This window comes from Typopeltis vanoorti, chromosome 3 (genome assembly GCF_054136105.1).
Source record: "Typopeltis vanoorti isolate ZY-2024b chromosome 3, IOZ_Tvanoo_1.0, whole genome shotgun sequence".
NCBI lineage: Eukaryota > Metazoa > Arthropoda > Arachnida > Uropygi > Thelyphonidae > Typopeltis > Typopeltis vanoorti.
In genome coordinates, this window is record NC_143551.1 from 86,512,373 (window position 1) to 86,524,976 (window position 12,604).

Below are 12,604 nucleotides of genomic sequence, written 5' to 3' on the forward strand. Positions count from 1 at the left end.
GATACACGCACCACCTGGAATGGTAGACTCCAAAAAAAAAAAAAGGGTCCATACACTTTCTTATGGTGCAAAAAACGTTAACCTTTGCTGTGAACATGTTCTATGATGCCGTGTGGTTTTTTGCTTCCCAAAATTCTGCAGTTGTGAGTGGTTACTTGCCCATGTATGTGAAAAGTGCATTCGTCACTAAAAACAGTCATGCCCCAAAAGTCCTCATTTTGTTTTATTTTGATCATTTCTGTACAGAAATTCTGGCGTGTTCTTATCTTCAAATATTGTACGAGGGTAAATTTTAAGACCTTAAATGTAGATGCTGTCACCTGTCTGGTTGACTTACCAGGGCTTCTCTGGAAACTTTCCCAAACTTCTTGCACAACAGCATCGGCAACACGGAACCTTCTCATTGACCTTGGATGATGCATGGAACAGCCTGTTTCCATTTTTGTGCCACATGTAGATCATATACTTACTAGGAGGTTCTTTGCTGTGATTGCATTGGAAATTCCTCTGAACTTGTGTTGCAAACTTTGTTTTTTTTTCTCAAACCAGTACACACAGTATGCTTGCTCTGCACCATTCAAAGTTGCCATTTTCAAATAGTGTGACATATCACACCATCTAGTGTTTTCATTTGGTAATAAAGTTACGTGACCAAAAATTGATGTTTCACTATATTATGTCACTCACTCAGCTTTTGTACATCTTCCGAGCTATTCTCTGTTCTCTTACAAAGTTGTATACACCCCTTTGAAACATCCTGTACACTACCATTCTCATTTGCACTGCCGCTGGCACGCAAATGCAGATTATTTGCAGCAGTTGTCCTCTCTTCCTTTGCATTCTATATATCATATCGTTTATAACCATTGCTCTACTCCTCATTTTGATACTATCATACTTTGGCAAAACACTTGCAATTCTCCCTCTCACACTGTCCCATTTCACTGTCTCTAGCAACACTTGCAAATCCTTTTTTTTTTAATCTCTTGCTGCCTCGTTCACACTTTATTAGAACCCATTCATAGAGTTACAACACCCATATGACTGGATTCTGACAAGGCACCTAAATTTCCTTACTACTTGATAAGGCAGAGTCCTTTATAAGTAGAGAGAGAGAATAAAAATGAGAGGGAGAGGAGAGGGCAGTATGTTGTGAAGTGTAATAGGTCAGTACATTACAACAAGAAGAAAAGAAAGAGCCAGAATAGAAACAAAGGCCAGGGTAGAAGTAACCATGTGAGAATAAAAGTAACTAACTATACCTGCATAGATAGTCAGCACAGGAAGTAGCAATATGTGCCATAGACTGAAAAAACATAAGTGTTGTGCAGTAACAGATGAAGAAAAATGGTGAAAGAACTATTTAATAACTGATCTTTGTTTCCTAAAGTTGTGCTCACTTGAGGAGAACTTACCCCCCGCCCACATCTCTCTCTCTCTCTCTCTCTCTCTCTTTTGTTAACCATGTCTGTTTATGTACATGCAACTGTATATAAACTTTGACTGTGCAAATGGAACTTTTGGTGACTCTACTAGCAATTTGTATTAGAGGTAATCTAAATTATATAAATTGCTGTAGGTTAAGTTTTAAAAGAACCATTGTTAAAAAGGGATACATGAAGAATGAAGATGTTTATTGTATTATATTGAAAATTTATTAATATTTTGCTATGCAAGTGGAAGACAAAATTAAGAATAATTGATAGTAAGGTGATAACCACAGAAGAAAGTTGAACTACTGTGATCATCTAAGCAGAAATAATAAGGAACTTGATGCTGTGGGTAAAATAGAGGAATGTGCATGAATTGGAGGAGTGCCAGAATTATTGCAAAAGTTTTGATGCATTTTTAGTAGTAAGATGCAGGCATAGTAAGATAGGGCAGTTTCAAGGAAGCAGAGGGTTACAAGTGGGGTCCCACAGGGCTCAATACTGAGACCTATATTGTTTAACCTTTATATCAATGACATTGTCAGTGGATTGCAAGGGGATATTCAGTTGTTTGCAGATGATGCAAAGCTGGGAAGGATTATTAGTAATAGTGCAGATGTGGTAGCCCTGCAAGAGGATTTGAATAAGCTAGATAGATGGGCAAATGAATTGGGGGGGGTCGGTTTAATGCAGCAAAACGTAAGGTCTTGAGGTTTGGGAAACATCGATGGGACACTGCATACTCTATGGGAGGAGTTATACTGGAGGAAGTAGGGGAGACAAGAGATCTGGGGTTGATGATTGATAGAAACCTGAAATTTAGGGGACATATTGCAAAGGTGGTGAAGGAAACACAGAGGATTGCTGCTGTAATGAGGAGGACACTGACCTGCAGAGATAAAACAGTTATTATTCCGTTGTATAAGACCCTGATCAAACCACACTTGGACTACTGTTCTCAGATTTAGTCCCCAGGATTTGAAGGGGATAAATTAACTGTGGAAAGGGTACAAAGGTGGATAACAAAGATGGTTTCAGGACTGTACAATGATAATTATGAGGATTGGCTGAGGGAATGTGGACTACAAAGTTTGGTGGATAGAAGAAGGAGAGGTGATATGATTGAGACTTTTAAACTGTTGAGAGGTGGTTATAGGGTTGACACTGGGGAGTTCTATCGCTTGGTTGAACAGCAGGAAGGAGTGATGACAAGAGGCCATCCCTGGAAGTTACGAAAGGAAACTGTGAGCAAGAGGGTGAGGAGTGGTTTCTTTGCATGGAGGGTGGTTGAACCATGAAATGCATTGCCTGATGGAGTGGTGAGAGCGATAACGGTCAATGAGTTCAAGGAGTGGTATGATAGACTTTGTGTTTCTTGGGGGGGGGGGAACCTCCCCTTGATGAGTCTTGATAGACTTCGTGTTTCTTAGGAAGGACCTCCCACGATGAGTCTTTTGACTCCATGGAGGTCTGAATGATGATAATAAAAAAAAAAGGTTAATGGAGTTACAGTATACTAAGAAAATGTGAGCCTTTGATTTGCTTAATTTAAGATCAGCTCATAATGGAAGGAGTGAAAGAGTAGAATGTTTTGATACATAAGAGAAGTGCCTAGATATAATGAATAATAAGCCAATTAGTATCTCTTGGAACAGACTTGATAGGATCCAGTAGGATGGATAGCTAGGCATAATTGATATTTCTAAAAAGTAGAGCATTGTTGTAAGATGAGTCCTTGTCTTAGTGATCTGTTCACAATATATGATCTACTTAACAGATTTGGATAAAGGAACTGGATGCATGGGATTATTGAATTCACTAAGGCATTTGACAGTATCAGTTTCTGATTGATATCAGAAAGTAATTTCCTGAGGTGCTAAGTCTGAGAGAATGAAGGAGGTAATCACTGGAATGATATTGTGCTCTGTCCTTAGGTCAGTATTGTGTAATTTGTATATTAATAATACTAGAAAAAGATTGGAGGAAGATGCTAAGATGGTTACGGTGATAGAGAATAATTCTGATTTGGATCTTTGCAAAAGGATCTGAACAAATGAGCTGTGTGGGTATTCAATTCACCATTGCAGATTGCAAGGTTATGCAGTTTTAATCAAACCTTACGGATATAAATTAGATCAGTACAATTATCAATAATAAATGCTAATGAAGCAATGGATTTGATCAGGGCAATGGTGGTCAACAGAATTGAAATTTAAGGTAGCATTGCACAGGTGGTATCAACTGAAGTTAAAAATGGCCATCTTAAGACATTTCCTTAGATCCCATGCAGCTTCCTATACAATTAATTCACCACATGTCATAACTCTTCTCCCCATCTTTGAATGAGAAATTGTTATAGCATGCATAGCAATTTATGGTAGATGAATGACAGAACTTGCCTGTCATTCATCTACCACAGGCATAATAATGCATGTGATAGATGAATCTCCCTCCCTCCACTTATCAAATTTCCTCTCTAACCAAAACTTATATGTATTTGTTGCATTTAGTCACACTCTTATGTCAGGATAAACATCTGAAATATATAAGCTGGGGGGGGGGGATCGTCCTTCAAGCTTAATCTCTTTTTCTTTGCCATAGTATATTTGGGCTAAAAGATAGTAATGAATATTAGACTAGGAAAAAATAAAGAGTAAGATAATAAATAGTAAAATATGAAATCTTTATCCAGTATTTATTTATTATTTTTTTTAATATTTGCTTTAGATATTTGGATTTGCCAACTTCTTACTTTGGGTTTCTAGTTTGTGGTTCATCTATAAAGAAACTGCATTCTTCCAGCAACAACAGCCACAGCCACCCATGCCACCTCATATGGGTCAACCTCCACCCATGCAAGATCAGGATCCCTTTGGACCTAAAATTGGTGGGCCAGTGATGACGGAATAGAATACTTCATAGATGTCAGCAGTTATACCTGCTGAAATTGTTGCATTTATTTGGCTATATAAACTATGCTGTGCTATATAGGCTAAACACCCAGGGTTACAAAATGTAATAATTGTATGTTGATAGAAGCATGTAAAGTATTAGATGAGAATGAGGGGGTGCTTAAAATTATTATTCATACTCCTTTTTGTGGTAGAATGGAACTTTGTCTTGTATAAAATATGGACAGAGGTGTGCCATTAAGCATAAGGATGGCTGTTTAAAGATATGACTAAATAGAAAGAAAGTTTGTTATTAACTGTATTTGTTAAATTGTAATGGTGCTCAGTACATTTTTCACATTTAATGATTAAGTGATAAAAAGTTAATCTGAGGAAGTGTTAGAAGATTGAGATAAACCTTGCATTTTGCAACCCTGTAAATTTATATATATATATGTGTGTGTGTGTGCGTGCACACACGCTTGTGTATATATGTGTGTGTATGTGTCTGTGTGTGTGTGTATATATATATATACACACACACACACATACATTCACACACATGCACATATATCTATATATAAACACACACATTTATACACACTTTCCTTTTAGTTAAGTTTGCAGTCTTAAATTTTGTTTTTTGAAAATCTTTTATACCACTTCTTGTTTCTATATAATTTTTCTCTTTCAAGATTATAATATCATTCCTTCAGATTTTTTGCAAATATCTGATTGTCACATAATGTGATATATTGGAAGTAGGCGCATTCATTCCATTATTATATACATCGCATTTTTCTGAATCATGCACAGTATATAGAAGAGCTTTGTCAAGAGTTTAAATCTCTTGTAACTAGTTTTAATTTGCAGTTTCCGTAAGTAGCAATAATAGTTTTTAAATCATATTTAGATATTTAAATAACAAAACTGTGTACTGTATGATATTGTATTTTCCTAATGCTTGCATAATACAAAATAAAGCACCAAAAAGAAATGGAAAGTGACTGGTGCCTGTAGTATTATCATGCAGTGGATTATTCTGTACATATCTGTTTCACCAAATGCTAGAGCAGTGTATATATATCAATTACAACAGTTGACAACTTGCTGAAAAAAAAGATTTTTAGCTTCCATATATACAAAGATAATATGAAGATAGTACTTTATTAAAGTACTCATTAAAATGCTGTCAATTTTTACCCCTGCAATGTTGATTAGTAGTCAGGTCTGATGCCTGACACTTTTAATTCAAAAAAGTAAATATTGTGAAGTTAAAAACATTATGGATGATATTCTTTGGATTACATGTTTGAAATTTACTGGTTCTTTCTTCTTTTTAAGCTATTTTACAATAGTGAATACCTTTGCATTCGTATTAAGCATGTTTAACCGCATTTATTTTTACCACATAGCAATTATTTCATGAATTAAAGAATAATTACAGATGACAATCATTTTTCAAAGTTATCCCCCATCTTTTTTACACAACTTTCACAATACTTGATTAAAGTGACAGTTCTTATAATAATTGTTAAATGGGGGTTAAGTATAAGAACACGATTGTTAAATTGTTTGATACACTTTTAAATTGTTTTGTAAGTGTGCTTATTAGGAGGAGGTAAAGAAGAAAGCCTTTATATATAAACATATTTAGAAACAGGAATCATGATTACTTAATAGCAGAAATTGATAAATATATAAAATCATTTATTTATTTTAAACAAACTTATTTTATTATTGTTGACAAATTTCTAAACTTCCTTTCATTGAAATGAATTTTTGCACTGTCTGTTAAAATTAGGCTCAAGGATATTGTCTGCATAAGTTAACAAATGTTGTCAGATGTGGACAGTCATGAATAATTGAAATTTCACTATCCAAAGAAACAAAATTAAGTAGTTTTTATGAAGTGCATTTGGAAAATTTTTGCATCTTCTGATTATTAGTCTGTTGTATACCAGCATGGATTTATCTCATGACTACTTATGTATTATGTGTGATCAGATAATGCATGTTTAGCTTTATATTCCTGCAATAGAATGTTACATATTAATAAAGTTTATTCATCTGTTTTATTCAGAACACACAGACATACATACTTACACATATACATCTGAAAGGAAGTACAAAAAAAGAAAAATACTAGGAGGTGAATCAGTTGTACTCATTTTTCAATGATTTTCATGAAATTCTTAATTTTTCATGTGTTGTGCTTGTCTTTTCACGTAATTATGCTGCAGTGATGCAAAATGTGGATGCAATTTTATGTAAACTGCAACTGCCAGCCCAGTTATCTTTTTCATCAAAGTAATAAGACCTTCTGGTGGCATATGAAGAAACTCAACTACCTTTTATTTATCATATTATGTTTCTAATGTATGGAGGCACATTTCAAGAATATTAGGTCTCTGAAAGCTAGACTGTAAATTATCACATAAAATATTATCCTGATTATAATCTTAAACATGTATAATCAGTGTATATTTTATTTTAAATAATGTGCTGAAAAATGTCACATTTTCTTCAATATACACCTCAATGCACATATATGCATGTATTTTTAATTCACATATACAGTACTTAGTATGAGAGAAGGTTGTAATGGAACAACCCTTGTACTGCCTCAAATTGTGATATTAAGAGTTTTGTGGCTTCTTGTATGCGAATTTTAATTTTTGTTTTATTTTTGTCAAATATCAGGCTAGTTATCTTTTGCTTATGCTAATAATACTTACTAAAGAAATCCAACATTTAAATAATTTTTTTAATAATATTTTTTTAAATAATATAAGAAACAATATATTGCTCAGTCAGATAATGCAATTGTCTTTTGATTATTGTGTTTAAAATTTCATAAATTTCATTTGGTTTTCCTTAGTTGTCATTTGGTTGGTTGTTTTTCACATGTTCATTTAACATTTTCTTCACTAGTACACTGCCTCAAATTGTAACGGTCTGTATTAATATCGCATTTAAGCCTTGCAGCTTATGTTCTTATACAAGGCCAGTGATGGTTATCACAAGTTTACTGTACAGCATACAAAAAAAAAAAAAAAAGAGTTAAAGTGCTTTAAATTTTCTGCTTAATAAAATATGGTGCCAGCTCAAATACAGTTATAATGTTCTGTAGGTTTTGCAACTTTGTGTGTGTTGGATTAATATTAAAAACATGTTTTGCATGTAAGTAATCATTGGTAATAGTTGTCAGTATATGTTCTTTATTTTTTTAATTATTATTTTTGAGTTATCTAGTCAGATATTTCTGTGGTTTGTTTTGTTGTGGATGTGTGTGTGTGCGCACACACACACATACAAATATTCATTTAATATGGATAAGTATATTTATTCATCACAAGATAGATTTTTTTAATACAGTATATATGTGTTGTAAAACTAGGCATTTTTTCCAATCTTTTATCCCAAATAACAATCATGCCAATTTTTTAGTACGAATGAAGCACTCGTGAACATTATGAAATCCATGTAAATGATTTTTTAAATTCTTTACTAAAAAGCAGTATAAATATTGATTATTTAAAATTTTTGTAGCCTTACTAATCTTTATTCTGTATATTTTTAAATAAATTATTAGTAAATCATCTATATGAATTACTAGTTAATTATATATTTGAAATAATTTAATGTTAAGTATTTTGGAAATAACGAATGAATATGGTCACTGATGTTATTCAGTAGCAGTAGCACTAGTTTCACTTTCATGACAAGTTGAATTGTTAGCAATATCAAAACAAAAATAAGACAGAAATGTACAAATTAAGTGTTGATGTATTAGAGATATTTAATTTAAGAAATATGTAGAAAACATAGCTGTAGCTTGTGGATTAACTACCCTGTGATTCTCTTATAGTAATAAAGCTAAATAATTAAAATTGCTGGCTATTTTGTACCATGATTGTGATGAGATGTAGTTTTTATTATTATTTTTAATGTGCATTCATATATATATATATATATATATATATTTAAATGCCTCAGACTTATTTGTATTATTCATATATTGTGGTGTGATTTTTTTTTTCATTTGATTTAATTTTATTATTTTATTTTTATTATTTATTTTTGTTAGTGTGCCAAAGCTTTGGTGAAATATTTCCTATTAAAAATCAGGTTGACACCAGTGGTCTTAATATGTGCTTCCATTACCAAAGCTTAATGCTGTTTATAATATTGCCTATCACATGTTATTAATGTGGCACAGCTTTCACATGATAATTTACCAAAAGCAGATCTCTGTTGTTCCCCTAGATGTAACATAATTACCATGCAGTTTGTTTCTAAGCTTTGTTTTTTGTTGGATTTATTCACATAGAATGCACTGTGATGTGATCTTCATGTATATTTCTTAGCCATTCAGATGTGCATTGTGCCTAGATGTAAGCATCACTTCCTCAAATCTTGCCTTTGTCTTCCATTCAGTGGAACATCCCACAGCTGTCTGAGCAAGTGTTTGTATGCATATGTTAATGTGCACTAACCAGGGTTACTTTCCTGCATTGTTGTCAGGTAGAGATACAAGTAGACATAGACCCCTCCATTGCTCCTGTTATGGGAATTAGGAAAAAGGAATTGTTGATTTGGTGTTAAATAAAACCATGAGAAAAATTGTCTTTTTTTTTCTCTTATTGATATTCATCTCACATTATTTCTTAACTCACACATTTTCTTAATACTGTATTAAAGTTGAATATTATTCAATAACTTCAATATTCAAGAAAAATTCTTTGAAATTTTACTAGTTCTACTACTACATTTACATTCAGTAATTTCTTTGAACTCGTCGATGTAGCACTTACTTTTTTGTATGCTGTCCAGAGTCCTACAAAGCATAAAAAATTAATTAAAATGTATTGTTTTGAAAGTTGTATTTTAGATATCTGTTGTTTCACTTAAGTTCAAAATGTAGTGAACAGAAACAAGCAATTTAATTAAACCACTACTGATTTCCCATTGCTGTGTATTTGAACTGCATTAATAAAATTTGGTTTGTTTTTTAACTTGCAATTTTGAAATTTTGATATTTACATCTCTGCATATACATTTTCTTTTGTTACCTAATAGGAAAAATAGTTTTGCAATGTTTTGCTGCATGGTTATAAATACTCTTCATGACAACAGAGAAATTTTAATGCTTAATATCAGCTTTCATTTTGTAGTTTGGCTGCAGGAATAATTTAAATTGCATCATGATAATACAGGCAAGCATTTATCCTGGTTAGAATTTTTTCATAGCTATACCTGCATGACTTCCTCACTTTCTTTCTGCTCATTAGTATTTAAATGCCAGATATACCATTCGAAGATTAGAGTTTGATTTGCTTCTAATAGAATTAAGTTTTGGTATGCATGTAGGTTGATCTGGTCACTACATTTTTTTAAAAAATATATATAGTGAAACCTGTAGGGTATCCATAATTGTAGAATAACACATATGCAATAGTAAATAACTTTATTCAGAAACTGGCTGCTAGGCAGAAAAAGGGTGATATGATTGAGACATTCATATTACGCTGGAAGTTTTGAGAGCTTAGTCCACCTTTACCACGAGTTGCCTCAGTCCTGAAGATACTTCAGGTGCAAATTTTGTTTGCTTACACTTGGATAAAGGATTAAACTAAATTTATTATAGTCTAACCAAGTGGGGGGGGGGGGGCTTCCAACATCTTTCTCTAAATCCAGAGTAATTTAATAATAAGGTGAGACACCTTTTGGCAACTCATATAGGTAAATATGACTTCTCCATTGCTTCCACCTTAGTATCACCACCTCTGGGTTTGGCTCCCACTGATGTGACCTCAAAGGTCTAAAGCGGTCTGGATAGTGGCCCTTTCCTTAATGCATAGCATTATACATGTCCGCAAGGAGATGTGCTTTGCAAAATGGGATATACTAAGACAAGTGATGAGAGCTTAGTCCACCTTTACCACGAGTTACCCCAGTCCTGAAGATACTTCAGGCACAAACCTTGTTTGCTTACACTTGGATAAAAGATTAAAACTAAATTTATTATGGTCTAACCAAGTGGAAATAAACTTCCAGCATCTTTCTAATCCAGAGTAATTTAATAATACACTTTTGTTACCTGTCTTTTTTTTCTCTGAAGTTTCTTCTCTTCTAAAACTTAGAAGATCGGATTTGAGCCCAGTAGTTTAGATGTGGTCTGATCAATAACCGTATATAATTTTAACCATTAAGCATTTATTTGTAGTTAAAATTATATACGGTTATTGATCAGACCACATCTAAACTACTGGGCTCAAATCCGATCTTCTAAGTTTTAGAAGAGAAGAAACTTCTCTTCTAAGAAAATAGCAGAAAAAGAAAATAACAAAGACTTTTCTCATGCCCTTTTAAATGGTCAAATTTGCTACAATAGAATATTAAATCAGATCCTTTAATTTCAACTCAGAGGTTTATTGGGAATTGTTTTGAAATGTAATAAATCTTGATATATATATATATATATATATATATATATATATTATTATATATATATATATATATATATATAGCAAAAATTCTCATACATTTTCAAGGAAAAAGGAAATCATTTCTAATTTAAAACATAGCAAAAATTCTAATTAGGGAATAATTTAATGGCTGGATTTCTTCAAGAGACTGCTTTTTTGTTAATTCTGATTCTTTCTCATTATCAGAATAAAACAGTTGGCACTTAGATCACATGGTTCTAGGTAAATTTTCTTCATCAAATTCCTGACATGCATCCTCAAGGGGTGTACAGGATATGATAATACTCGATGAAAAACTTACATCGTTACTAACTTCCTATCTACAATTTTCCTGCAAATCAATCTATTACCTCTTAAAACTCCAACATTATCGGATCTTATATTTCTGTCTTCTAAGGCACATTTTACTGTATCAATCCACCTACATCTTGGTCTTCCTCTGGGTCTTTTTCTTGCTAATCTGGCAGAGAACACTTGTTTTGCTAATCTTTCCTCTTAAATTCTGTTTAAGTGACCAGGAGTGACATCTCCTGGTCACTTAAACAGAATGGGGACTAGGAGATGTTGAGACAGTTGAGCGTGGCAAGTGCAAGAAGGATTGTTATGGGAGATTTTAACTACAACAGTATAGATTGGGGAAAGGAAGATGCATGTAGCAATAAGGGAATGGAATTTCTAGGATTCTTGAGTGACAAATGTCTTAGGCAACATGTAACAGGGGTACAAGAGGTTTAAGAGTTTTGGATTTGGTTATAGCATCAGAGCTGATAACTGAGTGACATCTCTCCCACCAGTTGAAGAGAGTGACCATATGGTTTTGTCCTGGAAAATGAATAGACATGCAGGAGTAACAAAGAGATGGGAACGTATGTGGAATTTTAAAGCAGGTGATTATAATAGTCTTATACGTCAACTTGGGGATGTTTCGTGGAGGGAGGAATTGGAAGGTCAGGATATCATTAGTGCTTGGGAAATTGTGAAGGAATATTTGTTAGCAGCAATGGTAAGCTGTATTCCACGAGTGAAGAAGAGGACGCAATTTGGAGTAAAGTGGATGACACAATATTAAACAGGAGCTACATGCGAAAAAGAGGCTATGGAAGAGATATAAGGAGACAAGTGAAGAGAAGATGCATGAAGAATATAAGACACAGATCAGAAGAGTGACTAGTATGGTAAGGAAGGTGAAACTGGAATATGAGAAAAGATTTTGGCCCTTAGATCCTAGGGAATTTTTTAGCTGTGTGGCCAGTAGGAGGAGAAATGACTGCGGAAGAATGATGTGGGATAAAAATGGGAATAGAGTGACTAATGCAAAGGACATAGTGGAATTGTTCAATGAACACTTTATTGGAATATTTCATCCTGGAGGAGTCAATTTGAATACTAGAGGGATAGAGCAGGTTCGAGGTTTAGAGGTGCAGGAGCAGAGTGTGTTCCACATACTGAGTACTCTGGATGTTAGTGAAGCTGTGGGACTGGATGGTAGTATTTCACCACCAGTTTTGAGAGAATGTGCTAAGGAACTGACAGTGCCCTTGACCCGGCTTTTCAATGAAAGTCTGGCTGTGGGAAAGGTGCCTATGGAAGGAAGGTAAGATAGTGCCATTGCATAAGGGTGGTAGCACACTGGAAGTGTCTAATTATAGGCCAGTTTGTGTGTCGTCAGTGGTTAGTAAGATCTTGGAGAAAATATACAGCATTGGGCAGGTGAGGGTAATGTTATCAGTGAGAGTCAGCATGGATTTGTGAAGGGGCACTCTTGTTTTAGCAATATGCTAGCCTTTTATGA

The 12,604-nt window shown here is 33.7% G+C and overlaps 1 protein-coding gene across 5 annotated transcripts in view; it reads left to right on the forward strand.

The window, feature by feature from the left end:
* LOC150108349 (synaptophysin-like) overlaps positions 1-9,292 on the forward strand; it is a 183,402-nt gene extending 174,110 nt beyond the window's left edge. For all 5 annotated transcript variants that reach the window (XM_090390714.1, XM_090390710.1, XM_090390711.1 and 2 more), the window contains exon 6: positions 4,158-9,292. In XM_090390714.1, coding sequence (XP_090246840.1) covers positions 4,158-4,340 — 183 coding nt within the window. In that variant the 3' untranslated portion in view covers positions 4,341-9,292. The remainder of the gene's footprint in view (positions 1-4,157) is intronic.
* Positions 9,293-12,604: the final 3,312 nt, after the last annotated feature.